This window comes from Leopardus geoffroyi, chromosome A2 (genome assembly GCF_018350155.1).
Source record: "Leopardus geoffroyi isolate Oge1 chromosome A2, O.geoffroyi_Oge1_pat1.0, whole genome shotgun sequence".
In the NCBI taxonomy this organism is placed as follows: Eukaryota; Metazoa; Chordata; class Mammalia; order Carnivora; family Felidae; genus Leopardus; species Leopardus geoffroyi.
In genome coordinates, this window is record NC_059331.1 from 12,326,050 (window position 1) to 12,353,439 (window position 27,390).

The 27,390-nt window shown below is 48.4% G+C and overlaps 1 protein-coding gene and 1 long non-coding RNA gene across 2 annotated transcripts; one reads left to right on the plus strand and one right to left on the minus strand.

Moving 5' to 3' along the window:
• The first annotated feature begins 15 nt into the window (after positions 1-15).
• Positions 16-13,280, plus strand: LOC123605480. The gene is made up of 2 exons (XR_006715776.1): positions 16-181; positions 11,192-13,280. It is a non-coding gene; the product is annotated as an uncharacterized LOC123605480 (long non-coding RNA).
• SLC35E1 (solute carrier family 35 member E1) lies at positions 5,343-25,624 on the minus strand. Its single transcript, XM_045492436.1, has 6 exons — positions 25,159-25,624; positions 24,685-24,755; positions 22,972-23,109; positions 21,463-21,588; positions 8,892-9,137; positions 5,343-8,437 (listed from the first exon to the last, which is right to left on the minus strand). Exons 1-6 carry the CDS (start codon positions 25,577-25,579, stop codon positions 8,207-8,209), a joined length of 1,233 nt encoding a protein of 410 aa, XP_045348392.1. The 5' UTR covers positions 25,580-25,624; the 3' UTR covers positions 5,343-8,206.
• Positions 25,625-27,390: the final 1,766 nt, after the last annotated feature.

A 27,390-nucleotide genomic window follows, 5' to 3' on the forward strand; every position in this document is an offset into this window, starting at 1 on the left:
CGCTGTCGCGCTCCGCCCCGGAACGTGGGGAAAGGCGCGGACTACCGTTAGCCGCCGCCGCTGCGTTCTCCCGAGCCGGCGTCGCAGCTGGAGGGCCTGGCAGGTTGCGTGCTCCGCTGGACAGCTGCCTGGGGAGTCCCTGCGCCGGTCAAAGCCTGTGTTTCCTCCTCGCGAGGCTGAGGTGAGAAGACTACGAGGTGAGGTGCGTCCGGGAGGCTCCCGGGCCGTGACGCCGGTCACATCTTCCCGGGCGTTAGAACCGGGAGGCAACGGGCTTGGCGGGGATGGAACTGGGCTTGTTGAACTTCACAAGATCCTTCCGCTCAGTTTCTTTCGCTCGACCCAACGCTTTGGTAAGGAAGACTTTGGGGCGGGGGGCCTACGCCACCCTCGCCGGCCTCAGACTGCGTCCCCTTGGGGCTCGCGTGGTTTCCGTGCAGTCATTCAAGCGGCGTGGAATGAGCGCCCACGACCTGCGGGTGCCCGGCCTTCTAGACTGCGCGCCCAGTGGGCTCGGCGCCTTCCTGAAAGATGCACATTCCTTCTCAGATGATGACGAAGCGAACGCGTGCTGATGGTGGGGAAAGATAAAAGCAGCAGCCGTAAACGTTAGAGAACGTAGACTGGACGTCCCGGCCATCCGACCTTCTTGAGATTTGCCATTAACGCTTGGTTGGCTCTACGTCCCTATTTTTTCTGTGCAAATAAGTGTCCGTATATTTTATTTTTTTATTTTATTTTATTTTTTTCAACGTTTATTTATTTTGGGGACAGAGAGAGACAGAGCATGAACGGGGGAGGGGCAGAGAGAGAGGGAGACACAGAATCGGAAACAGGCTCCAGGCTCTGAGCCATCAGCCCAGAGCCCGACGCGGGGCTCGAACTCACGGACCGCGAGATCGTGACCTGGCTGAAGTCGGACTCCTAACCGACTGCGCCACCCAGGCGCCCCAAGTGTCCGTATATTTTAGATACTTTTCTCTTCGGTTACAAATTTCGCCACCTGACGCTCATGGATTATCTCCTGTATGTCAGATACTGCTCTAGGCCAGGAATTGGCAAACTTTCTCTATAAAGGGCCAGATAGCAAATATTTTAGGCTCTGTGGGCCAAGAGGCAAAACGGAGCATATTAGTAGGTACTTGCGTAACCAAAGAGACAATGTCCCTAACGCTTTTTTATTGGTGGTATTCAGAATGTAATGATTAAGCAGTTTTTAAAATACAGGTCTGCTGAGAAAAATAGAACGCTTTTTTTTTTTGGCGGTTCTAAGTTGGTCTTCCCTGGCATGAGTTGATTGCAGATGTTCCCTAGTAGAGACTATTCTTGGTTCACGGAAAAGCAGGCTGAGCGTGGCTTGTGATGTCTCAGTGGTGCCTGAACTCTGCTCTCCTGAGCAGGCAGCCGAGGAGGGGCGGAGACCTATAAATCAGTAGACAAATACGTCATTCCAACAGTGTTATTAAGGAAAACAGCTGGGTCCCGAGACCTTGATGAGGGAGGGGGGTATGGCCTGCCCCTGGGAAGTGAGGTTTGCACTGAGATCCTACTCTGCAGCAAGCTGTGTGACCACACCAGGCAAAGGGAGCACGGATGTTGGTCTGTTCAGTATAAAGCCCAGTAATCCGGGGGCTGCAGGTGCCAGTAAAGGTCTACATCGGGGTTTTAATTTGTGATCCGCCACGGGTGGAATTCAGAGATAGCACGCTGTTGTCCCTATATGTGTTTTCGTGAGTTAAAGATACACAGTGTTTTTTTAGAGTCTTAACAGGATCTGTGAGCCAAGACAGGTTAACGAATCTGTATGGTCATTTCTCGTGACTGCTCAGGACAGTGTGATGTGGATGTACAATAATTTATTCAAGCCAGACTCTATGGAGTCTCTTTGATTGATTCCACTTTTAGGCCACTGTTAAAATGATTTAGCGTAGGATGTGCACATTTAATACTGATAATGCTCAACTGTCCCCTCTCAAATGATTATGTAAACCTGTGACCACTTTTATACAGTCATTTTTTTTAAGTTTATTTATTTTGAGGGAGAGAGGGAGGAGGGGAGGGACAGAGAGAGAGGGAAAGAGAGAATCCTAAACAGGCTCCACACTGTCAGTGGTACTCGAACCCATAAACCGTGAGATCATGACCTGAGCTGAAATCAAGTCAGACGCTTAACCAACTGAGCCACCCAGGCACCCCTACATTTATTTTTTTTTTAGTTTTAATGTTTTGTGTTTTTGGGGGGTGCGGGGGGGGGAGGACAGAGGATCTGAAGTGGTTCTGACACTTGTGGTGCTGACAGGCTGACAGCAGCAAGCCCGATGTGGGGCTCGAACTCACGAACCATGAGATCATGACCTGAGCCAAAGTCAGACGCTCAACTGGCCCAGCCACCCAAGTGCCCCACTACATTAACTTCTTAGTGTTTAAAATGCCATTTATCTGAACCCGAACATTTAAGCATCAGGCGGCCTCACGCAGACGCCTTTCAGTGGGCCAAATGAGAATCCACTGGTCAAAAGAAAGCAGTAGAGTTGCCAAAAGCAGAGGCTGCTGCACCGATGGTCTCAAGAACCTGGAAACAACTCTTAAGGAAACCAGTAAAATGCATACTCCTGGGCAAGATGAACTTGAAGAGACCCCTCCCGCCCACCCCAAGAAGCAGAATGGAAAAATGTCTAAAGCCATATGCATACCTGCTTTGATCTGCAAACATGCTGTGAAGGATTTATCCCAAATCAGAAGTATGTGCTATGCTGTGCACTGCAAAGTTATCCCATAAAATGGTGTTTAAATGTGCAGCAGTAGGGATCGGTTAATTATAGCACATTCCCTCAATAGAATGTGTGTACACAGATGCACAAAATCAAGAGGATATTTAATAACATGAGGAAATGTTTCTGGCATACTTTTTTTTTTTTTTAATGTTTATTTATTTTGAGAGCGTGCGTGAGCAGGGGAGAGGCAGAGAGAGGGAGACAGAAGATCCAAAGCAGGTTCTTGCACCAAGTGCAGAGCGCCCAGTGCGGGGCTTGAACTCACAAACTGTGAGATCATGAGCGGAGCTGAAGTTGGATGCTCAATTGACTGAGGCACCCAGGCACCCATGGCATATTTTTTTAAAGCGGGTTATAAAATAATGTGCATATGACATGTTTTGAAAGAAACGTGTATATAACAGGGCGCCTGAGTGGCACAGTCAGTTAAGCATCCGCCTTTGGCTCAGGTCATGATTTCGTGGTCTGTGGGTTGGAGCCCTGTGTCGTGCTCTATGCTGACAGCTCAGAGCCTGGAGCCTGCCTCTGATTCTGTGTCTCCCTCTCTCTCTGCCCCTCCCCTGTTTGCTCTGTCTCTCTCAAAAATAAATAAACATTAAAAAAAAAAAAAGACGCATATAAACCCTTCCCACAGGCAACTGCTGTGTTGTCTTTTGTGTGTCTTTCCAGAAACGTACTGTGTATTCACAAGCACATTTATATATGCATATATTTTGGAAATTGTTCCCTTCACACATAGATCTAGCTCATTCTTTTTTTTTTTTTTTTTTAAGTTTATTTATTTTGAGAGTGAGAACACAAGTGGGGGCAGGGCAGAGCCCAACTCGGTGCTCTATCTCACAACCTTAAGATCGTGACCTGAGCCAAAAGCAAGAATTGGACGCTTGACTGACTGAGCCACCCAGACACCCTTAACTCATTCTTCTTGATGTCTGTATAGTACAGATATTTTTTAGCTTTAACAATTTTTTTCAAGCTGAAAAAATACATAGACAATAAAAGTTGTTATTAAAAAAGTAGCGGGTGACTAAGGAAGTCTAATGCCCATCCAGACCTGTAGTCTCAATAAAGCCAAAGCTTGGTGTTACTGTCAACCTCGTTTCCTACAGTAACTGAACCCCGTGTGGTCAACTAGCTGAAGCCGCAGCAGGAGGAATGATGTGGGAACAGAGAAGGTCCTATCCAGTCTTTGAGGGAGCAGCATTCCTCAGGGCCTGATCTTGTCACCGAGCCAGCCTCTGGTCACAAAGGAGTTGCCCTGGGGAGATAGATAAATGGGAGTATTCCAGTCCCTGGAGTGTTCAGCCCCAGGTAGGAGTTGAGACTAGTGTCTCAACAACGGGGCCGCGTGCAGCATGAGCTGTTATTCTCCGTAGGACCAGGTCTTGAGTTGTGAGGCAGCAACTCCATCCTGGGGCAGAGCCTCTGGAGGCCCCGTGGCAGCTGCAGTGGTGGACTGCCAAGCCACCAGGTCGCCCAGACGGGAGGGCTCCGTCAAGGTCTTACTGTGGCAGCATGGCCCACACAACTGCAACGAAGGGACACACCCCTGAGGACATCACCTCCTCTCATGGCAAGTACATGACAAAGGTGAGGAAAAACAAAACAGCTCACTTTTATCTTGGCCGCTCTGCCGGGCAAAGGGCCCTGGCTTGGAGTCAGACATTCCTGGATTCCCGGCTTGGTCCATGGGCTTTGTTTCCACTTCCCTGGAAAATGGTGCCAGTATCTCCCTCTTGGGTTCTGATGGTTAAATGAGATGTGTATAATATAAAATATGCAAGTAAAATAACCTGAGAATTGTAAGTGTAATAAGGCAAACGTTTCCATTCCATTTCCCTCAGATAATTATCCTGTACTTTCCTTACCGTTTTCCCTATCTCCAATATAGCCCCTATGTGCTACTTAACTTAGTTACACATCTACAAATTAAGCCAAGCATGCTCTGAGGCCTAGGCATCTGTTTTCCTGTACTTGACTCAAATGAAGTGTTCAGTAAATCAGTGAACAAAAGGATTATGAATGAAAAGGATGTGGGCAGTTGTTGTAGCAGAAACTCCTACTCTTCAACGGTGGCTGAAGGAAATTCTGTAGGTAATGGGTTTCTGAGTTAATATGGGGGGGGGAATGGGCTTTGGAGGCAGACTTCCTGTGTGATAACCCCCTCGACCCTCATTTTCATCTGTAAAATAAGGTTAATAAACCTCGTAAGGATTGTGTGGGGAAAATCCACCACTGTGTTAGGCGTGGAGCAGGTCTCACTATTAGCCATTATTCCTCAAAAATACGCTTCATGAGCACAGCTGCTACACGTTCTTGGGTTTTCCGTGTTATTTTGTTCAATAAAGGCATGTCATTAACTGCTGAGCTGTGTCTCTGGTTTTATTCTACCATGTCATAAATTCACACATCACATGTCCTCATCTTTGGCTCAGGAAAAAAGTTGCAGTTTACTCAGATGTGAGAATCAAGTTGGTTCGTTCTTTCTATCTCTTACATGTTTTGTTGCCGGGCACACTGAAGACAGGGTCACTCAGACCCTCACTGACAAATTAGGACCAGTCATGATTCCCTGGAGACCATCATTTATTTTTGGTAAATGCCATCAATGAATATACACACAGTATCAATCCCACAGAAGTCTATAGCATTTAATTCTTGAAAACAGGTGACCACTGGAAAAAAAAGAATTCACAATTTTCAGTTCCTTTAATAATTTAATGTTCTATCCCCTTAAGGCTGTTAGACCTTAAGTTACCCGGGTCTGGTTGTATCCCAGCAACAATAAAGGGCCTGTTGCATGATGTATACCAAATACACAGCAAAATTGAGAAATCCCAAGTGCTTCTTCACTTCAACATGTTTGGTTTCTCTCCTTTGTAATAGGGGTTTGATTTTCCCTATAACGAATGACTTAAAATAAGGTGCTTAAAAAGTCCACACCAAGTCTCAAAATAGTGAACAAACACTATTCGAAAATGCCCTCTGAGCCTCAGTTTCCCCTTCTGTAAAATGAAGGAGTTGGGTTCGAGTTAGTGTCGTAGGCAAGACCACACAATGGATGGGTAGATTAATTTCCTGCCACAAACCCCAGCAAGGAAGAGGGAGAGGGGAACAGAGCTGCAAATGGGAATGTGGGAGTGGGCGGGGGTGGTAGGCCAGGGCCAAAGTGGCTGGAAAACTGGCCTTCAGGAGGTCAGTGTCAGCTCTGAACCTTCAAGTCTCAAAAATATGTCTTTGTCTTTTGATCGGATGATTTGGTCTAATATGATTGTCTCATTCATTCCAGTGTATGTACTTGCTGCAGATTTATGTACAGAATTAAATATCCCATTTATTAATTTATAAACCGTAATAAAGCCAGTCCGTTCCCCTCACCAGCAGATCTTGCATTGGAAAAGGGAAACAATATACAAATTTTAGCAACATCATAAATTTCATTAAACCTGAAAAGACACACAGTTCATTTTGGAGTTCAATTATCTGTTCAAGGACTCAGTCACTATAATCATAAAAACAACTACCACAGTATCTTTGTGGTGCAGAATTACCCCCACTTGTTGCTAGTCACCAGTGAGAAAAGTTCAGCTACAGACTGTAATGCCTCTGTGAAGACACTCAGCAAACTCTTCACAAATGCCCTTCAGATTTCCCCTTCCCGTTTTACACAGCAACCGTCTCAAAACTTGGGGCCAACCAAAATAATTACAAAGAAAGTGAATGACACGTGAACACACAGGGACCTGAGGCTGGTGGTGCATAAACTCTGGCCACAAGGGGACCGGGTGACCTCCAGGAACAGCCCACTCATAAGCTGACAAAAATAACCAAACCAGGAGTCCATCATAAGCTATGGTACTCCCTCAGACGGGGAAATGTCTCACCAAGACATAAAGGGTGACCCACTGTCCCACCTGCGGCTTCCTCCGAGTGCCTATTCAAGAGGTTGGGCACAGCCCCGAAGGAAGGCAGACATCACCAGGGACCCCAGCAGCTGAGCCGGCGGTCCCCTCTGCGAGGACAGCATCCTCTTGTGACGCTAGGAAAGATGGAGACCCTGACCTGAACCTCGGCACATGGGCTACCTGCTGGGGCCACATCATTTTCCTGATACGTGATTTATCCAAACCCAAATCCTAGCTTGGTGCTCGCCGCTTCTCCCCTTCACCAGGACATGGTTTCGATCCTAATGCAGACACCCGACCAGATCAGGTCATGGAATCAAAGTGCTGTGGTCTCATCTATTACACAAACTGTTGAGATGACATTCTTGATTCATTCTGCTTTCGGCGGCTGGGGCCATTAGGAGCTTCAGAAACTTCAGCGCTTCCTACTAATGCTGAAATGTATCATGACACGCATCACCAGAAGGAGTTTTTCTTGTTTTTAAACATTTAAGAACAAAAGGGTTTTCAATCTATAAGCCAGTCCTCATGCGCCCCACCCCCCATAGGAGACAACGGCATAAACACAACTGCAAAATATTCCCTAGAAAAATGCAAGATCCTCATCAAGTTAACATCTCCCCACCAAACATCCTACTAAGTCGTCACAGAAGCGAAGACTCCTCAGAAAAGACAAAACAAGTATTACAAAAACAGAGCTTGAAACACTGAACGTGATTTCCTAATGCTCTGACAGCCCCTCAGCCACTCCCCCTCTGCTGTCCCCAGCAAGGAGAGATGCCCTGCTCTGGCTAGGAAAGAGAGGGCACAGGAGACAGCAGCTGCCCTTCCCTCTGGATCTGGACATATACTGACTCTGACTTGCAGGTCAAAGAATTAGGCTCCAAGAATTCAAGGCTAATTGCAGTAGCTTTTCTCTTTGGAAGATCTGCCAGTAACTGCAAACGGCCAAGGGGGTTGGCCGGAAACTGGGTCCATCTTTGTTGCTGGAGATGCTTTTAATCAGTACCCCTCTGCTCCATGCCTGCCTCGGCCCTTGGCCTATCTGAGCAGCGGAATTGAAGCAGCTAGTTTGTCACTCTCCAGCACCATCTTACTGTCCTTTCCTTGGCCTCCGGGAACCCCCTCTTGCCTGCTCGGGGAGGTCTGCATCCACAGTGATCCCGCCTCTCCGGAGAGTTACCTGGAAATACTATCTGGAAAGCAGAACGAGAACTCTCAAAATACATAACTTGGGGAAGAAGTCCACACAGAAAGGTAAAAACCTGGCCAAGATCTCCACAGCAACACAGCCCTCGGATGACAGACTCCAGGAAGAAAGGGCCTGGAACACGGGAGCTTGAGGGCGGTGGCCCTTACTGCAGGGCAGCGTCCTGCTGCCCCCAAGGGGCTGGGAAGCCCAGGGTCTTCTGATGGTTGTGCACCGTCCCCTCGGCTGGGTTGTACATTCACTGGTTGTCAGAAGTTTCTGGTACTGCTAGGGAGTGGGGGAAGGAGTCACACAGGTACCACCCTGCCCTCTACACTCTACACGTCATAACGGTTCAAACTGTATGAGTTTGGGTAGCTCTGCCGACTGTACTGGAAGTGATCTGTTAAGATGTTGTTGCGGCCATACTGATAGTCCCCGTGCTGGGGGAAGAGGATGCCATTGTGTGGTTTTTCCAGGGGGCTCCGGTGATGTTCCTTACTGCTCAGGTCCCCCGTTGTGACAGGGAGGAGGTGCTTCCGGGCTTGCTGATTGGCATCGTACTTGGTCTGCAAGATCAAGAGAGTCAGTGAGACAACTGGCTCCTTCCCCAGGACATGCGCACAGGACAGAGGAGCGACGGGCATCCGAGCAGCCCTTCAAGGTGCCACCGAAGCACTGGCCCTAGCGGGGCTCAGGCATGGCCAGCCCTCCCTATGAGCCATCTGTGTCTTTACACTGGACCGAACACAGTCTTCTTGAGGAGACCGTGAGATCCCTGACAGAGTCTCCACAGACCCAAAAGCCACAGCTGGAGTATGGCACGGACCCAGAAAAATCTACACAGGAAAAGGAAAGCCGGGCTAGGAAGGGCCACACCAACACCATAAACCAGTCAGCCACAAAGCTGGGAGCTGGAACCCCAGCCTCTTGGCTCAGGGTGAGGCCCTTTCTTCTCCCCTCCACCGACTCTTGGTGCCTCCTTGGGTATCGAGGGGACACCCCACCCCACCTCAGACTCACTTTGTTATACAGAAAGACCCCCAGGATGGCTGTCATCATGCCTAGGACGTTGGTGCTGGTGACTGGGTTTTGCAGCATGATCAAGGACACCGTGATGACCATGATTCTCTTGGTGGCATTGGCAACGGAGTAGCTCAGAGGGCTGATGAGGTTGAGGATGCTGAAGGCAATGACATTCTGGGCAAAGTTACAGAAGCCGCTGACAGCCAGGAGCAGGAGCGTCCAGGGCCACTGGGACACATAGGTCTACAGAGACGAGAAAACAAGAACAGCACTGGGGTCACATGCTGGCTCTGGCAGAAGTGGGGGAGAGGCACAAAGTGGCTTACTGGGGTCAGCGTCTAGGCGGGGAGCAGTTCCAGCTGTGTGTTGCCGTGTAATAACAGGTGCCTGATCTGCGCAACCTCTGACCCTCACGACACTGCACGCAGGCACAGCAATAATCCACTCCGTTGCTGCTGAGGACGGGGAGGCTCCAAGAGCCCCAAGGGTGGAGAGCACGAGGTGAACTGGAGCTTCCCTTGTCCCGGACAGTGAGGACTGGGAGCTGTGGGGTTAGCAGAGCAAGGTCTGCTTACTGGACACTGTCTCAGTCCAATTGAGCTGCTATAACAAAATGCCATGGGCGGGTGGGGGGTATAAACAATAGACATTTATTTCTCACCGTTCTGGAAGCCAGGAAGTTCAAGATCAAAGAGACTCAGTGTCTTGTATGAGCTTCCCAGTTCATAGGTGGGGTCTTCTTACGGTGCCCTCATGTGGTGGAAGGGGCGAGAACTCACTGGGTCTCATTTTATAAGGCCAACCAACCCTGTCTGACGAGGGCCTCACCTCCTCATACCATCATATGAGGGGCTGGGTTTCAACATAGAAATTTGAGTGGGGGGGACACATTCAGACTGTAGCAGACATGACTCGTTCTGTAGGACAGGGAGGCCCTGGGAAGGCAGCCCCTGAGTATGCACAGAACCTAGTAATACAAGAGTCCCAGGCTAGAAGCAAGAAGCCCTGGGTCTGCCCTGTTACTGAGAACCACCCCTCCAGCCACCTGACCTTTCAAGTCACACTTTCTTCCTCTGTGCGACAGAAGACACTGACCCTGCTGAGCCCACACAGTGCTGCTGTGGGGACATTCAAAAGGGTTCATGGCTGTGAAAGTGCTTTAAAACAGTCCCAAGCCAAACACGAGATGTTCTCAAAAACTTTAGTTATCATCTGACCCTCTCTGGAATGAGGCACTCTGATCAAGGGGGCCCAGAAGTTAAGAACTCACAACTAGCAGACATCTGGACCACAGAACCCCCTTCCCCCACCCATCCCCCTGAGCCTGGGTTGATCCCAGAACAGGCAGCAGCTGAGAATTAGGTGGGGGGCTGCCCCCGCCAGGCGGCTGGGAATGCTCAGTGCTGAACATTTACGGACATCTATTCAGAGCTGGATACCGGAAGGCATGTGGCACCACTCCTATGCCTCCCCACCCCCCACAGTCCTACCTTGGTACCAGTCCTGAGGAACCAAGGGGCACCAAGAGGCTGCTACAGGGCAGGGCGGCCAGGCCAGTGGAAGGGCCCCAGGAGACAGTACACCAGCCACGCACCGCTCCAGGCTGTCCACCTCTGCAGTGTCTGGCCTCGTCTGGAGTGCTGGGACAATCCCCACGTCCCTGTGCTCCAAGGGCAGAGCACCCTCAAGACCTAGTGTGGCTCAGTGAAGGTAGCAAAGCCACAGCTGCGCGGTGGCACCTCCTCTCTGCATCCCAGTCCTCAAGCCACATTGGTACTGGACACAGCTGGGTCCCTCCAGGAAGGTGGCATTTAGTGGCCTGCCAGCATGGGAGCTGGAACGGTCTTAGAATGGCCACCTGATTCCATCTCCACCACCCTCAGAGAGAGAGAGGGATCACAAGGTCCTCTCAAAGGGCAGCAAGATACACTTAGGTGACCTCACGGTCACTTTGACTTTTGCCCCTCGTTGGAACAGCCCCTGTAAGGCACGTGAGCCCACCAGCATGCTTCTGTGGCAAGCTGACCTGTTCACTCCCGAGTCCTTTTGTGAGATGACCGACATGGTCTTACAAGCTGTTTTTATGAGCCAGCCAGCTTGCCTAGATCCCTACTTCTCAGAAAAGGAACCCGATCAATCCAGCTTTAAAAAAAAAACTGATACCAGTCAAGTGTTTCTTCCCCACACAATCAGGATTCAGAACCACTCCCTCACCCCGAAACACTCTCCCAGGCCTCTTGGTATGAATCCCCTTCCCCAATCCAGGTAAACTAACGGTGTGTTCTCCTTCCCTCTAGGTTTGTCCTTTTAGAGACGATCCTAGAACTGGAATGATACAGGATGGAACTTTCTCAGACAGGCTGCTTTCACTCAGCAATAATGCCTGTGACATCCACCCAAGCTGTCATAAGGAACAACAGCTGATGACCTTTTTCATTGCCAAGCAACTCTCCGTTGTATGAATGTACCAAAGTGGGCTTGTTTCGTTTTTTATTCACTCGCTTGTTGAAGGACATCTGGGTTGTGTCCAGTTTTTGGTGGTCATGAGGTCATGAGTGGAGTTGCTATAAACATTTGTGTGAACTTGAGTTTCATTTCTCTAAAGTTAACACCCACATGTGAGATTGCTGGGTCATACAATTAGCGTATGTTTAACTTCAGAAGAAACTCCCAAATGTTTTCTAGAATGGTTGTACCATTCTGTATTTACTCCAACAACATATAAAAATTCTAGCTGTGCCTTATCCTTGACAAACATGGTATTGTATTTTTTTATTATTATAGCCATTCTAATAGGTATGAGGTGGATCTTATTCTGGTTCTGTTTCTCTCTAGTGCCTAATGATGTTGAACATATTTAACTTGCCTATTTACATGCCATCTAGACAGTCCCAATGGGAAAAAGTCTGTTCAAGTCCTTTGCCCATTTTTAAGCAAGTTATGATCTTGCTATTGAGTTCTGAGAGTTCTTTATATATTCAAAACACAAGTTCTCTGTTAGTACGTCATTTGCAAATATTTCCTCCCAAGTTGGGAGTCTGTCTTTTCTTTCACTTAGTAGTGTCTTCACAGAGCAAAAGTTTTAAATTTTAATGAGACTCCATTTACCAATTTTTTCTTTATGGACTTTGCTTTTGGTGGAATGTCTTAAGAACTAATCTCAAGTCATGATGAAGATTTTTCTCCTGTGTGTGTGTGTGTGTGTGTGTGTGTGTGTGTGTGTGTGTGTTTGTGTTTCCCCTAAAGGTTATCATTACATTTAAGTCTAGAATACATTATGAGTTAAGTTTTCTGTAACGTGTGAGGTCTAAGTCAAGGCTCAGATTTTTGCTTATCGATGTCCAGTTGTTCCAACACCATTTGTTAAACTACCCTTTGCCCTGTGATTGCTTTTGAATCTTTGTCAAAAATCAATTACCCAAATTTGTGTGCATTTAGTTGTACACGATTCTGCTCCACTGATTTATGTGTCTCCCCCTTAACCAGTATCTGTACCTTAATACTAAGTCTTTAAATAATGTGATTCCTCCAAGTTTATTCTTTCTCAGACTTATTTTGACTATTCCAGTTTGTCTGCCTATCTATGTAAATATTCCAATCAGCTCTAAGGTTAAAAAAAACTCAATACCTATCTATCTATCCACATGCGCGCGCACGCACGCACGCACACACACACACACACACACACACACAGATATACAGGCATATATCTTAGCAATATTGCAGGTTCAGTTACAGACCACTGCAATAAAGGAAATATTGCAATAAAGCAAGTCAAGTGAATTTTTTTTTGTTTCTCAGTGCGTATAGGAGTTATATTTATACTGTAGACTGTTAAATGTGCAATAGCATTATGTCTTAAAAAAGGGGTACGCCTTAATTAAATGTACAGAACTTTATTACTCCCAAATGCCAACCATCACCTGAGCTTTCAGTCAGTCATAATCACTCATCATAGATCACCATAACAAATGCAGTAACAAGAAGTTTTTAAGATTGCAAAGATTACTAAAACATGACACAAAGACACAGTGAGAAAATGCTGTTGGGAAAACGGCACCAATAGATTTCCTTGATGTGAGTTTGCCACAAACCTTCAATTTGTAAAAAAGAGTATCTGCAAAGTGTGATAAAGCTAAGTGCGATAAAACAAGGTATGCCTGTGTAGATTAATGGATCTCAACTTTTCTTCATTACCACCTTTTCCAAGGAGAAAAATTGAAGTTAAAATTCAAGCAATTATTTATAATTAATACTAAAGAACAAGGTTTTGCTGGTTAGAGAGAATTTTATTTCTTCCTTTCAAATCTATTTATTTCTTTTTCTTGTGTTATTGCACCGGCCAGGATGTCAAGTATGATGTGGAATAAACATGTTGAGCATGAACATCCTGAAATTATTCTTGAATTTAGCAGGAAAAACCTCCAATCTTTCATCATGGTGTTAGTATTCTGCAGTGGCTGAGAATGCAGTTTTCAGTGATTGCAACTACTAGCTCATGTACTCTTTCTTGCTGTTTCTTTCTTTCCTCTGTTCTCTTCCATCTTTTTTTATCATGTTCTCATACTTAAGACTTCTTTTCTGTGCCAAAATCAGTAACGTTATACTGGGGAAGGGACACCGTCCTTTCAAATGGGCCATCTAAGGCAGCTAATTATGCATCACCTTGAGGTCTCTACTGAGAAAAATTCTGTGACTTGAACTAAATATTTTTAAATGTGGATTTTTTGGGAAAACTAATATTTAACATTGTTTCTCCTGCATGGCAAAACTGCCTATTCTGCTATTTAAAAACCCTCAATGACTTTATTTTCAACTGGCTGCTTTTTTCATGTACAGCCAAAATGAAAACGTCTAAATTAATTATGTTGTACAAATGGTACCCAACACAAACTTTTTAAAAATTAATAAGACTTTTGTTTTATGTTTGCATTTTGACTATTTTCATAAGGATGTAGGTTGTGTGTTTAACCGTTAATGTTAAAAACTGTGATGTGTATGCAGAATATTCTATATGCATGTTCATGTTTAGAGAATGGCTGTTGACGATAAAAATCAGCTTTCATGTAAAAAAAATCAGGTTGAGGAAGTTTCCTTCTGTTTCTAGTTTGTTGACTTTGTATTTTATTTATTTTATTTTGAGAGAGAGCATACATGTGCATGCATGAGTCGGGGAGGGGCAGAGGAGGAAGAAGAAAATCTTAAGTGGGATCTGCGACTCCGGGCTCGATCTTACGTAGTGAGATCATGACCTGCACTAAAACCAAGAGTCGGATGCTCAACCAACTGAGCCATCCAGGCACCCCTAGTTGTGTTTATCTTCATGAACGATGTTGGGTTTTGTCAGATGCCTTTTCTGTATCAGTTGAAATGAATAAGTGATTTTCTTTGTTAAACTGTTAGAGATTACACTGATTTTCAAATATTGAATTAGCCTTGCATTCTTGATTTAAATCCCATTTTGTCAGGGGCGCCTGGGTGGCGCAGTCGGTTAGGCGTCCGACTTCAGCCAGGTCACGATCTCGCGGTCCGTGAGTTCGAGCCCCGCATCGGGCTCAGAGCCTGGAGCCTGTTTCCGATTCTGTGTCTCCCTCTCTCTCTGCCCCTCCCCCGTTCATGCTCTGTCTCTCTCTGTCCCAAAAAATGAATAAAGGTTGAAAAAAAAAAAAAAATTAAATCCCATTTTGTCATAGTGTATTATGCTTTTTATACATTGCTACATTCGATTTACTAGTATTTGGGGCTTTTAAAAATATTTTTTTATTTTTTTAAGTTTTAGACGGAGAATGTGAGTGGGGGGAATGGGGAGAGCAAGCGAGCGAGAGACAGAGAGAATGAATCTTAAGTAGGCTCCATGCTTGGCACAGAGCCCTATGTGGGGCTTGATCCCATGTCCCTGGAATCACGATCTGAGCTGAAATCAAGAGTTGGATGTTCAGCCAACTGAGGCACCCAGGTGCCCCTACTAATATTCTGTTAACAACTTTTGCCTCAACGTCCATGAGGAATACTGGTTTTGTTACATGGCCCAAAGCATTCCCCTGTCTTCTGTTTTCTGGAGACTGTAGAATCGATATTTATTCTTTCTTAAATGTCTGGTAGAATTTGCCAGTGAAACCAGCTGGGCCTGATGATTTCTTTTTAGAAAGTTTGAACCTATGAATTCAATTTCCTTAAAAGCTATAGGACTACTGGGGTGCCTGGGTGGCTCAGTTGGTTAAGTGTCTGACTTTGGCTCAGGTCATGATCTCGCGGTTCGTGAGTTTGAGCCCCACATAGGGCTCTGTGCTGACAGCTCAGAGCCTGGAGCCTGCCTTGGATTCTGTGTCTCCCTCTCTCTCTCAAAAATAAAAACAAAACATCAAAAAATTAAAAAAAAAAAAAAAAAAAAAAAAGCTATAGGACTATTTAGGTTATCTAGTTCATCTTGGGTAGGTGAGTTTTGATAGTTTGTGGTTTATGAAGAATTGGTCTATTTCATCTATGCTGTATATAGAATAGTCAGTAATATCTCTATCATTTTAATGTCTGTGAGGTCTATAGTGATATTACCTCTTTCACTCTTGGTGTTTGTAATGTCTTCTTTTCTGTTTTGCTTCAGTTGAAAATATTTTTTATTTCCCTTGAGGCTTCCTCTTGGGCTCTGCATCATTTAGAAATGTGTTACTTAATTTCTAAATGTTTGTGGAGATTTTCCTGTTACTGCTGTCAGAGAAGATACTTTGTATGTTTTGATATCTTTTTTTTAAATTTATTTATTTATAGAGAGAGAGAGAGGAGAGAGAAAACAGGTGGGGTAGGGGCAGAGAGAGAGAGAGGGAGACAGAGAATCCCAAGCAGGCTCCGTGCTGTCAGCACAAAGCCCGACACGGGGCTCAAACCCACAAATCATGAGATTGTGACCTGAGCCGAGATCAAAAGTCAACACTTAACCAACTGAGCCACCCAGGCACCCCTATATGTTTTCAGATTTTTTGTTAAAGTTTGTTTTATGACACAGAATATGGTCCGTTTTGGTGAATGTTCCATGAATACCTGAAAAGAATGTCTATTACACTGTTGTTGGGTAAAATGTTCTACAAATGTCAGTGAGATACCCAGTTGGTTGCTGATATTATCTTTTTGCTTGGTGGGTTTTTTTTTTTTATAGTTCTATTGGTTCTGGAGGTTCTGTATTCACTGGATATAAAACTATATGTTGCTAGTTCTTAGTTTCAGTACTTTAAAAATGTTATTTCACCTCTTTCTGGTGTTCATCGTTTCTAATGAGAAATCCACAGTCATTCAAACCGCTGTTCTGTAAGTAATGCATCATTTTTCTCTGGCTGCTTCCAGATTTTTTGCTTGTTTGTGTTTTAATCTTTTTTTTCTCTCTGTGGATCAAACTGGATAATTTCTATTGATCTATCTTTGAGTTACTGACCCTTTCCTTTGTCATTTCCATTCTACTACTGAACCCATCCAGTGAGTTTTTAAGCTACTCTTTCTGAATTTCCAAAATTTCCATTTGGTTCTTCTGCCTTTCATTCTTTACATTTGTCTCAAGAGAATTCACGTTACCTTTTGGGGCATGATTATAATCATTGCTTTAAAGTCATTGTTCAGGGGGTGCCTGGGTGACTCAGTTGGCTAAGTGTCTGACTTCGGCTGAGGTCATGATCTCACACCTCATGAATTTGAGCTCTGCATCGGGCTTTCTGTTGTCAGTGTGCAGCCCACTTCAGTTCCTGTCTCCCTCTCTCTATGCCCCTTCCCAGCTGGTGCTTTCTCTATCTCAAAAGTAAATACTTTTTTTTTCTTTTAAGACATTATTCAGGGGCGCCTAGGTGGTTCAGTTGGTTAAGCATCTGACTTTGGCTCAGGTCATGATCTGAGGTTTGTGGGTCTGTGGGTTTGAGACCTGCATCGGGCTTTACAATGACAGTGCAGAGCCTGCCTGAGATTCTCTCTCTCCCTCTCTCTGTCCCTCCCCCACTTGCCCGCTGGTGCTCTCTCTCAAAATAAATAAACTTAAAAAAAATAGTCGCTGTTCAATAATTCCAAGATCTGTGTCATCTCAGTGTTGGCATCTGTTAATTGTCTTCTATGGGAAGGGACTTGAAATTTCCCTGGTTCTTCATATGCCGAGTAATTTTGGATTATATTCTGGACGTTTAGGATATTGTAAGACTGTAGGTCTTAAATCCTCTACAGAATGTTGATACAGAATTTTGTTTTAGCAGACTCGGTTGGGTTCAGGCTACAAGCTTGACAAGCCTTCTGGGGGTGTTGGTTCCACTGTCAGTTGTGTTTCCAAAGCCTCTCCAGCAGTACGCGGCTCCATCCTGAGCGTGCGCTACCCAGCAATGAGTCTGGGATGTGGGCAGCAGTCTACCTCGTAATTCAGTGTCAGTCTTGGGTGTGCTATTAGGGTCAGATCCTCACAGGTACAGCTCAGGGGTGAGCCTAGGATTTCATGGTGTTTCTGAGGTCACTTTCCCAAGTTCCTCCTTCTCCACGATCTCCCTGGTACTGACCGTTGCCTAGGGTTCCCCTAGGAACCAGTCCTCTAGTCAAAGGGCCGGGGCACAATTATGCCGCTCTACACTATGGCCTTCCCACAACTGTACCTCTACTTGGGACCAAGCAGTGGGCTGATTAAAAGAGAAAAATACATGGGGCGCCTGGGTGGCGCAGTCGGTTGGGCGTCCGACTTCAGCCAGGTCACGATCTCGCGGTCCGTGAGTTCGAGCCCCGCGTCAGGCTCTGGGCTGATGGCTCAGAGCCTGGAGCCTGTTTCCGATTCTGTGTCTCCCTCTCTCTCTGCCCCTCCCCCATTCATGCTCTGTCTCTCTCTGTCCCAAAAATAAATAAACGTTGAAAAAAAAAAAAAAAAAAAAGAGAAAAATACACAGTGGGGGCTAATCCCACTCTGACCACAGAGGGAGGCTGCCCTCACTCAGCATCTCAGGTGCTGTGGGACCCTGCTGCTACCATTGCCATGGGATTGCCAGTGGCCTGGGACACAGGAGAACAAAGAAACAAAAATAACAGAAAAAGCCAGAAGGGCATTTCCCCTACCCTGAGCATCAGGAACCCCCTTTCCTATTCCCTGATCCAGAAGTAGAGGGTGTCTCGCTCTGTTCTCACCATGTGCAGCACCCGGGGCTGCGAGTTAAGGCTGAAGATACAGGAGGCAAAAGACAGACAAACTGAGGGGCACCTGGGTGGCTCAGTCAGTTAAGCATCTGATTCCTGATCTCGGCTTGGGTCATGATCTCACGGTTCATGAGTTCGAGCCCCATGTCAGGCTCTTCACTGATGGCAGGGAGTCTACTTGGGATTCTGTCTCTCCCTCTCTCTGCTCCTGCCCTACTCACTCTTGCTCTCTCTCTCTCTCTCTCAAAATAAATAAACTTAAAAAAAAAAAAAGAAAAGAGGGGTGCCTGGGTGGCTCAGTCGGTTAAGTGTCTGACTTCGGCTCAGCTCATGATCTCACAGTCCGTGGGTTCGAGCCCCGCATTGGGCTCTGTGCTGACGGCTCAGAGCCTGGAGCCTGCTTCGGATTCTGTGTCTCCCTCTCTCTTTGCCCCTCCCATGCTCATAGTCTGTCTCTGTCTCAAAAATCAAAACATTTAAAAAATTAAAAAAAAAAAAAAAAGAAGAAGAAAAGAAAAGCAAACTGCTGACTCAGTGGTAATTTGAAATCTGGTCTTCAACCCCAGCCCGTCCACTGCCATTTACTTTTCTGTTCTCAAATAGCTGCTTCACTCATCTTGTAAAAGCTTTAAAACCAGGCCGCCTGCTTCAGAGTCTAGTGATCCCTGCCTGGCTTCGGTCAAGCTGTCAGCAGTGGGGCTGCCCGTGTGCAGAACTACCCACCACACACAGCCTTTGAATCTTGGTAACACAGCGAGCGGCAGACTCCAAGTGATGCTCTCCTACCTGATCCTTCTCCCTGTACCGCCACGAAGCACAGCACTGGGATGGGGCCACGTCACCCGGCGTCCGTGCCAGAGACACAGGGCAGGGAGGGGGAGTCCAGATAGGTAGGGGCCCTGCCTTCACACCCCAGCACTGTCAAATACGGAGGGCTCCCTGGAAAACTGTCGGAACGTACGAGGACCCCATCAAGGTAAAAAATATGTATGGGCTCGACAAAGAGAACAGGTCACTAAAGGTATTACGAACAAGGTAATCACTGGAATAAAACTAAAACGTGTCCTGAATGCAAATACAAGCAAAGTTACTAGAGCCGAGCCTGGAAGCACGTGTTTGTGTGCATATATACAGAGACGCTAAGGAGTTGTCACAGGACGTAGTAAGAGAACTGACACGAAACCCACCAGCAGTATCTGCAGCCAATAAAAAGAATGAGAAAGACCTAAATATGTCAATAGGGAATAATCGATCCCCAGGAAATATCATTGAGGGAAAATAGCAAAGTGCTCCTTTCTACCTAAAAAGTCACTTTCTGTGTAAGGAGGAGAAAGGAATATATACAGATGTGCTTATATTTGCAAAAAGAAACACTGAAGGAATAAACCAAGAGCATGGCAATGAAGAACTCCAGGGGAGGGACAAGAAAGCAGGAGGTGATAGGGACTGAAGCCAGACTTCTTGGGGTTTTTTGTTTCTTAATATTTTTATTTTTTGTTTTTATTTTATTTATTTACTTTGGCGGGGGTGGGGAGTGCGTGCTTGTGAGGAGGGGAAGGCGAGAGGGAGATGGAGAGAATCTTAAGGAGGCCCCACACCCGGCACAGAGCTCCACGCCCTGAGATCATGACCTGAGCTGAAATCAAGACTGGACGTATAACCCACAGAGCCCCCCAGGCGCCCCTGAAGCCAGACTTATTTGAATAAACCTTCTCATCTCATTTGGCTTTGGAAATATAAAGGTATCTGACAAATTCAGTGTTGGGGGGTGGGGGGAGGAAAGCAATGCCACAAATGGAAAACAGATGGAAGTAAAAGAACCCAACCGGACAAGCTGGTGACACAGGCACACTGTGAAAACAATTATTTCCAGTGCCCTTAGAACACGGCATTCCAACTGTGCATCTTTAACGGGACATGTCCTAAGGACAAAGAAGACCGGCAAAGAAACCTTAAACTCAGAATCCTGTCCGCAGCTGGCCTGTGGGCATTTTCACTCCGAAGTGATTATGTGCGCATACAGTGGAATCTTGTATGTGAGTAATTATGGGAAGGAATCAAGCGTACCCGAAAAGATGTACACTTAAAAATCACAGCCATGGCAAATCCTGTCATGTTACATTGCAACGAACTGGAATGAACTCTCCCCTCTGCCCCAACAGGGCTTTCCTAGTTTTTTACCACAAAGACTTAAAAGCAATGACAACCCAACAGCGGTGAGCACCACGGCCTGTCTCTCTCAGCAGCGCTCTCTACCACAAGCAACCCGGACTCTTGAAGGAGCGGCTGACTGCAAGTCTGGGACAGGAGAGGCACAATATGGGAAACAACATCCTGCTGGACCAAAAGCTACCAAAGGCTGACCTGTGCTGTCAGAAGGACAGGGAGCCAGTGGGAAGGACTCCATTGGCTGAGACAGGATAATCCGAATAGAGAAAGTGTTAAGATGTGCAACTGACACAGGCGTCCACAAAGATGTTGAAAAAAAAAAATATATAAAAGGACCTTCCTTTACCCCTCCCACAAAAAACACCCCCCCCCCCATTCACTGGTTAACATTTACAGTAAGCTAAGAAGTGTTCTCTAAACATTGGTAATTAAGAAAAAAATGAAAGAAAAGCACTGAACTGCTCTTCGTGTAGTTGAAAGTAACACACTAGTCCTGAGTGATGATGGAAAGCTCTTTACAGAAAAATTACAGCTAATCAATATGGAAAGGAAGTGAGAACAGAGCCAGTTTCCTCATCTGGAAAATGGAAATACGTCTCCAGGCAGTGCTGAGGATTGAAGACCAATGCCAAGAACTCTATCGGGCCTCATTAAGCCCTAATAAAATTTACTACCCTCTCTTACCCTCTCTGTAACTCCGGCTCAGAAGAAACCACGCCTACCTCCTCCTTATCACTGTCATCTGCTTAGTTTCTTTCTTTTCTATTTATTTATTTATTTTTCTCACCTGCTTAGCTTCCAGTGAACCGTCTGGAGGCTGGCCCTGCACGTGGTGGGAAGCTTCTTGCCGGCGCTCAGAGAGCTCCGCACACACCCAGAGTGAAGGAAGTAAGGACAGAGATGACACCAAGAGAGGAATCAAGCCATGCAAGCACAGTTTTGACAAGTCAAAGTGAGATCTGAGCCAGACTGTCAGGACAGGAAAGTCGCCTGTGCCGGCATTTTCCTTCCTGATGCCACTGGCACAAATGAAGCAGCCATCAACACCTGAGATCCAGCACGCTGGAGGAGGAAGTGCAAAGGAAGACGACTTCCTCGACTGCACGAAAACTGCGTCATGACAAAGCTGAGCCTTAAGAGGGCTGGCTGGCTGCCAGGGGCCCCGAATGTCCCAAAGTCAACACAGGTGTAACTGCCCGGCAAAGCAACTGGTTTGGAACTCGTTAAGAAAAGGGTGTGTCCGTGGCACTGGCCAACTCACCAGGTCGCTGCTGACCAGGAAAGCTGAAAGGTCCACCAGGACCCACGTGGGGATCATAAAGAAGACAGCGTGGCAGCCCAAGATGTTCAGCAGCCGGAGATGGTGGATCCGTGAATCTCTTAATACCTGAAAAGAGAAAACCTCTTTAAAGGCCGATTGAAACTAAAAATGGCAAGAAGGGCTCCAGTTACCCAGGCCCCAAACACAGTGACTATACAGAAGCCCTGACATCTGACCTTGACCACCAAACCTACCAGTGCCCTATGATGAGACACACAGCCCGTGCCCAAGACAAATATGAAGGACTGAGAGTGAAAAACACCAACACTCAAAACTGGTAAAGCTGTAGTGAAACAGGCACTCTGAAATTCTACTGGTTTATGTCTAAATCAGCTCGTGCACATTCCAGAATGCAACCAGGCAAAGTCTATCAGCAGCCATGAATATCTCACATACTCTGACCCAACAACGTAAGGAAATAACCCGAGACAGAAAACCCGCACACACAAAGATGTTTGTTGCTGTGTTCCTTATAATGAATGGTTGGAGAGCAATAGTTTTTGTCTTAAATACTTATTTTTGAGAGAGCGCGAGTGGGGTAGGGGCAGAGAGCAGGGGACAGAGGATCAGAAGCTGGCTCTGCACTACTAGGTTGACAGCAGCGAGCCTGATGTGGGGCTGGAACTCACGAACCATGAGATCATGACCTGAGCCAAAGTCAGATGCTCAACTGACTGAGCCACCCAGGTGTCCCTAGAGCAGTAATTTTTAATGAAATGGGAGAATGTTGTAATCATAAATGACAATGTACTAATTTTACTTTTCAAAAGCACAATTCTGAAACGTACCTATAATATCACAACTCTAAAAACTGTACGGAAAAAGACCCCTACTAGCATTAACAGTAGTTCTCTTTGGGGCACCTGGGTGGCTCGGTGGGTTAAGCGCTGGACTTCGGCTCCAGTCAAGATCTCACAGTTCGTGAGTTTTGAGCCCCATGTCAGGTTCTGTGCTGACATCTCAGAGCCTGGAGCCTGCTTTGGATTCTGTGTCTCCTCTCTCTCTCCCTCCCTCCCTCTCTCTCTCTCCTCTTCTCCCGCTTGCACTCTCTCTCTCTCAAAAATAATAAACATTAAAAGAAAAAAAAAAACCCAGTAGTTCTTTAGCGGAAAGTACTGTGATTTTGCTCAATAGCGTGGAAATCCCTGGGCGCAGGGCAGGTCTCTACTGATTAGTCATCTCCAGCACCCACTATGGTACCTGACACAAGTTTTCTGATTTTTGGGGGGTGGGGGGGCTTTTCTCTAGTTTTCCACATTGAATATATGCTAATTTTATAAAAGGAAACAAATTACTTAAGAAAATGAAACAAATACAAAACCAGCAGAAGGGCCACAGGATTTTTGTTTGTTTCAACACCAAGGGAATCCCTCCTTGACCGCATTTTCACAGGCTGCCCACCTGTGCATCCGCAAACCACCAGGCAGGTCCCAGACGGTACCCAAATACCTTTTTGGAGAAAATATTCTGAAGCGAGAAGCACAGTGTGGCAGCAAGGGCGCTGATGAGCCCCCACATGTCGAATGACAACTCGGTGACGGTGGCCAGCAGGACGCCGCTGATGATGGGGATGAGCGACAGGTACACCTGCGGGAAGGGGGGCAGGAGGGATGGATGGCCGAGGCTGAGCCAGGCTGCCCCCCACACGCCCCTGGGCCTGGAGGAGAGCCTCGGTCTCCCATCCCTCACCAAAGGGAAGGTCCAACTTTACAAGGCCCAGAGCGTATGCGATGGTTCCTGAGATCTGGTGGCTAAATGGCTCCAAACTTCCGGAGAAATGGGATCCATTTTTGACCTCTAGCTCACCCTTTTCCTACAAAGGACACTTTAAAAGCACTGCAGGAATTTTAGGAGGTGGTATAGGCCCTCTCAAACGCCCCTGAGGGTCAGAGCAAGGGTTCCGGACTGGGGGACCTGAATTCCAGCCCCCCCCCACCCCCCTGCTGGCTGTGGGCCTCAGGCTGTTAGGCTATTTGACTCTCCCCTTTCCCTTTAAGTCCCACTTCTTCCCCTGCGATCAAGAATGACAATCACCTGCCTTATCTGTCTCATAGGGTGGGTCCCTACATATCCTGTCTTCATCGTTAGTCTTTGCCTAGGCCATTCCTCAGTCCTTCCCCACAGTGGAAGGTGCCGGCTCCTTGCCCAAGCTGGGTACAATGTCCCGAACGATAGGGAAACCTGATAAACATGACGTGATATCGAGTGATGAAGCTACACACCTCCCAGGCAACTCGGACCCAGGGAGACAAGTCACACCTGACATCACCCTGGGGGCGGGTTCCAGAGCACACCCAGGTCTTACAGACAAAAAAGAGGCTGAAACAAAAAAATCAGCCAGAAGTGGCCCAATTTCTATAAGCCGATCCAGGGCACCGCCACTCTGAGTTACATAAAATACAGGATGCCAGAAACCAACCACCTAGAGAAGAGGCGCTCTGTCCAGCACGAAATGGATTCCAGCTGGGACGACAGGAGTCGCACTTCCACTTAAGGACAAGGAGCAAGGCCGTCTCTGGCTGAAGCCACAGCTCCTCTCGCCCCAAGCCAGGAAATACCCAGGCTTGGCATCTTGAACAGACACTGGATTGTGCCCAAAGCATCTTCCTTATGCAGTCCTAGGCTCTGCGTGTTGCTTTCGTTTCCAGTCCCAGACACTCACAGTTCCTGGTTGTTTTTATTTCGAAGACTTTGTTGGATTTTGCCAAAATCACTCTTTTGACTAGCACCTCACTTCGGACCCCAGAAGTCCCCAACCTGACTGGGGTCACTCGCGAAGAAGTGAAACTTTGTCAGAGTTCCAGCAAGATGTCATGTGTTCCATTCCGGGTCCCCCTGGAGGGGCACGTGGGGCCCAGCCAAGATGGGACCGAGTCACTGCCCACTAGCAACCACACGGAGGGAATCAAAACACGAAGGGAAGCTGGACCTGAGAGGGACAGGTGTGTCCCCAAGACCACACGGCAGAGACAACTCGGGGACACACACACTGCACACCACTGCCTCCAAAGTGATTACAGAACATTAGTGAAAGGGCCACCAGAAGCCTCTAAGCAGACTTCCTGATTTGACAGGAAGCCAGGAGTCGCGACCACGTCACCAGCTGGGCACCAGCCAGGAAGCCCTTGGGGCCCCCACCGGCCCAGAACCCTCCCAGGTTACCTTGGTGCTTTGCTTCTCTTTCATGATGATCCGGGACAGGAGAACCACCCAGATGGGCATGGTAGCCTTGACTGCAAAGAGAGGCCAGGGGGCTCTCAGGGAGCCGTCTCCGTCCCAGAACCCACCCTGGGACCCTGTCCCAACTCCACTAGTGCGATGGGAGCGCCTGGCAGCCCTTCAAGCCTCCTCGGCCCTTCTCTTTCCGGGGAGCTTCCCCGCAGCCCAATAGCTGCGACCCGACCTGCTCAGCTCCCAGCTCTCTTCCCAGCCACTTCCCTCCTCTAGACCCCTGTGCGAGTCGCTCCTCTGCTAAAAGTCTCGTTGGCCCCCAGCCCCGTGCCAACAGAAGTTGACTTCTCGGTCTGGTATTCCAGGCCGTCGGGCCGCAGCCCCGCCAGCGCACTCCTACCCACGCGCCGGAACCCCGGGCGGCGCGTCCCGGCCGCCGCCCCCCAGGCCGGCCGCTGCACCCACCAGTGTGCGCGTAGGACACCGGCACCTTCCAGATGCTGACGTGCGCCGACACGGACGCGAAGTACTTGCCGAAGGCGAGTGGCAGCACGTAGCGCGGGTAGAAGCGCGGCGGCAGCAGCGGGCCGGGAGACGGATGTGGGCCGGGCCCGGGGCCCGAGACGGGCGGCGCGGGGGGCACGCGCCAGGCGCGCAGCAGCGGCGGGAGCCCCGCGCACAGCGCCAGGATGTGGCACAGCGACACGGTCACAGGGAACGGGAAGGCGCTCAGGATCACCTTGTTGACCACGTTACCGCCCGCGCTCAGCGCGTACCACAGGAGGCACAGCGCCGCCACCCGCGCGCCCTCGCGCGCCCCGCCGCCGCCGCCGCCCGCCGCTCCCGGGCCCCCCGCGCCCGCGCCCACAGCCGCCGCCGCCGCCATCCTGCCCGAGCGGCCACCTCTTCCCGCCCGTCCGACGGCCCGACGCCGGGCGGGGGCGGGGCCGGGTGGAGGCGGGCGCGCCGGCCAACGCCGCTCTCCACTGGTCGCCGCTGCCTTGCGTCACCGCCTCGCGCCGGCCGACGCGCCCGCCACCACGTAGCGGGCGCGGGCCCCGCCCCTCGGGTGGGCTTCCGGCGGCGCTAGGCCTATCCCGGAAGCGGAAGGGGGGGGGACGCGGACCCTAGCTCGGTCGCCGCCGGGTTTCCCCGCCGGTGGGTTGGCCTAGGGGACCCGGAGCCAGGTCTCGAAGTGAACGGGCAGGAGCGCAAAGACCCTATCGCGTCAGCGTCTGTGATCGGGCCATCCAGCCGGGGGTCAAACCTCGATGTCCACGCTACATCGGCTCCTTTCAGCCAGATTCCTCATGGGCAGGAGGCAGTGGCGGCGGACAGCAAGGGTAAAAGAGCAGGTCTTTACTGAAAAGAAACCAAATTGTGAAAGCTTTCCATAAGCTACATCCTTTTTCTGCAAAAACACGGGAACGGACTCCCGTGGCCGGACTCCGATAGAGGGGCAAGCCCGGTCTCTGGGAGCTCGTTCTGAGAATCACTGCGACGTGCGCTGCGCGGTAGGTATTACCCCATCCCCATTTCACAGACGGACAGACCGAAGCCCAGAGAGGGGAGGCGACTTGGCTCAGGTCCCCTGGCCCATTCGGGAGCTGTGGCCGTGGTAGTCTACTTGGGCACCTGTCTCCAGAGCTCTTGCCGGAGGGAGAGGTGCGAGGCCCTGAGCGCTGATGCCCAAGGCCAGGCTAGAGCAGCCCCAGACCCTAGCAGAGGAAACAGGATGGTGTTTTCAGCAAGATGTTCCTATACTGAAAGACTGATGTGTGTTCCAAACATCACGTACTGACGAACTTTCCGGGGAGGGGGGGGCGGGAAGTGGGGGGTTAAGCTGCCCTTTTACAACGTCCTTACTTGGCAAATTATAAAGTGGCAACCCAATGATTTCCAATATGCGAGAGGGAAATCTCAGCTTAACCGTGTTCCCCAAAGCAGGCACTATGTTTGTCCTGGGCTTACTGGACACTCAGAAGTGGTCCCTGCAGGTGGGGGCAGGGAGCAGGGACCCATCCTAACGCCCAGGTCTGAGAAAGGGAGATGCTCATAAGATGCCAACCTGTACCCGAGTATCTTACAGCTGTGCCTACACAGCTGTGACCCTTTGTCACAGAGCAAATCACTTCCTGGGGAAGTCCACACAGCAGCAAGGCTGGCCCACATTACAGGCCACAGTGGACTTAGAAAGGAACTAGTTTCTCCATAGCAAACAGTTCTCTGATACGGCTTTTTTTCTTTTCTTTCTTTCTTTCTTTTTTTTTTTTTTTTTGTTGTTGCTTAAACTCTGGTCATTTAACTTAGTCCTCACAGCTCTGGGGTAAGCACTTTCATCTCCCACATGCGGACACATGCATAGAAGTGAAGGGATTAGGGGCGCCCAGGTGGCTCAGTCGGTTAAGCGTCCGACTTCAGCTCAGGTCATGATCTCGCGATTCGTGAGTTCGAGTCCCGCGTCTGGCTCTGTGCCGACAGCTCAGAGCGTGGAGCCTGTTTCGGATTCCGTGTCTCCCTCTCTCTCTGCCCCTCCCCTGCTCACGCTCTCTGTCTCAAAAATAAACATTAAAAAAATAATAAAAAAAAAAAAAAAAGTGATTAGCATAGAGCCACGCAGCTGATAGGTTGCAGGTCCAGAATTCAACCTGACTGTCCTCAAAGCCACTTCGCCGATCCACTGGGCGCCCATCCACT

Bases quoted from the DNA above. Each gene is read 5' to 3' on its own strand.
- SLC35E1 (XM_045492436.1), bottom strand. From the start codon at position 25,579: ATGGCGGCGGCGGCGGCTGTGGGCGCGGGCGCGGGGGGCCCGGGAGCG. The intron at 21,589-22,971 runs GTATTTGGGTAC...TTCTCTTTTCAG, and splicing joins AGAATATTTTCTCCAAAAAG to GTATTAAGAGATTCACGGAT. The intron at 8,438-8,891 runs GTGAGTCTGAGG...TTGATCTTGCAG, and splicing joins GGGTCTTTCTGTATAACAAA to ACCAAGTACGATGCCAATCA.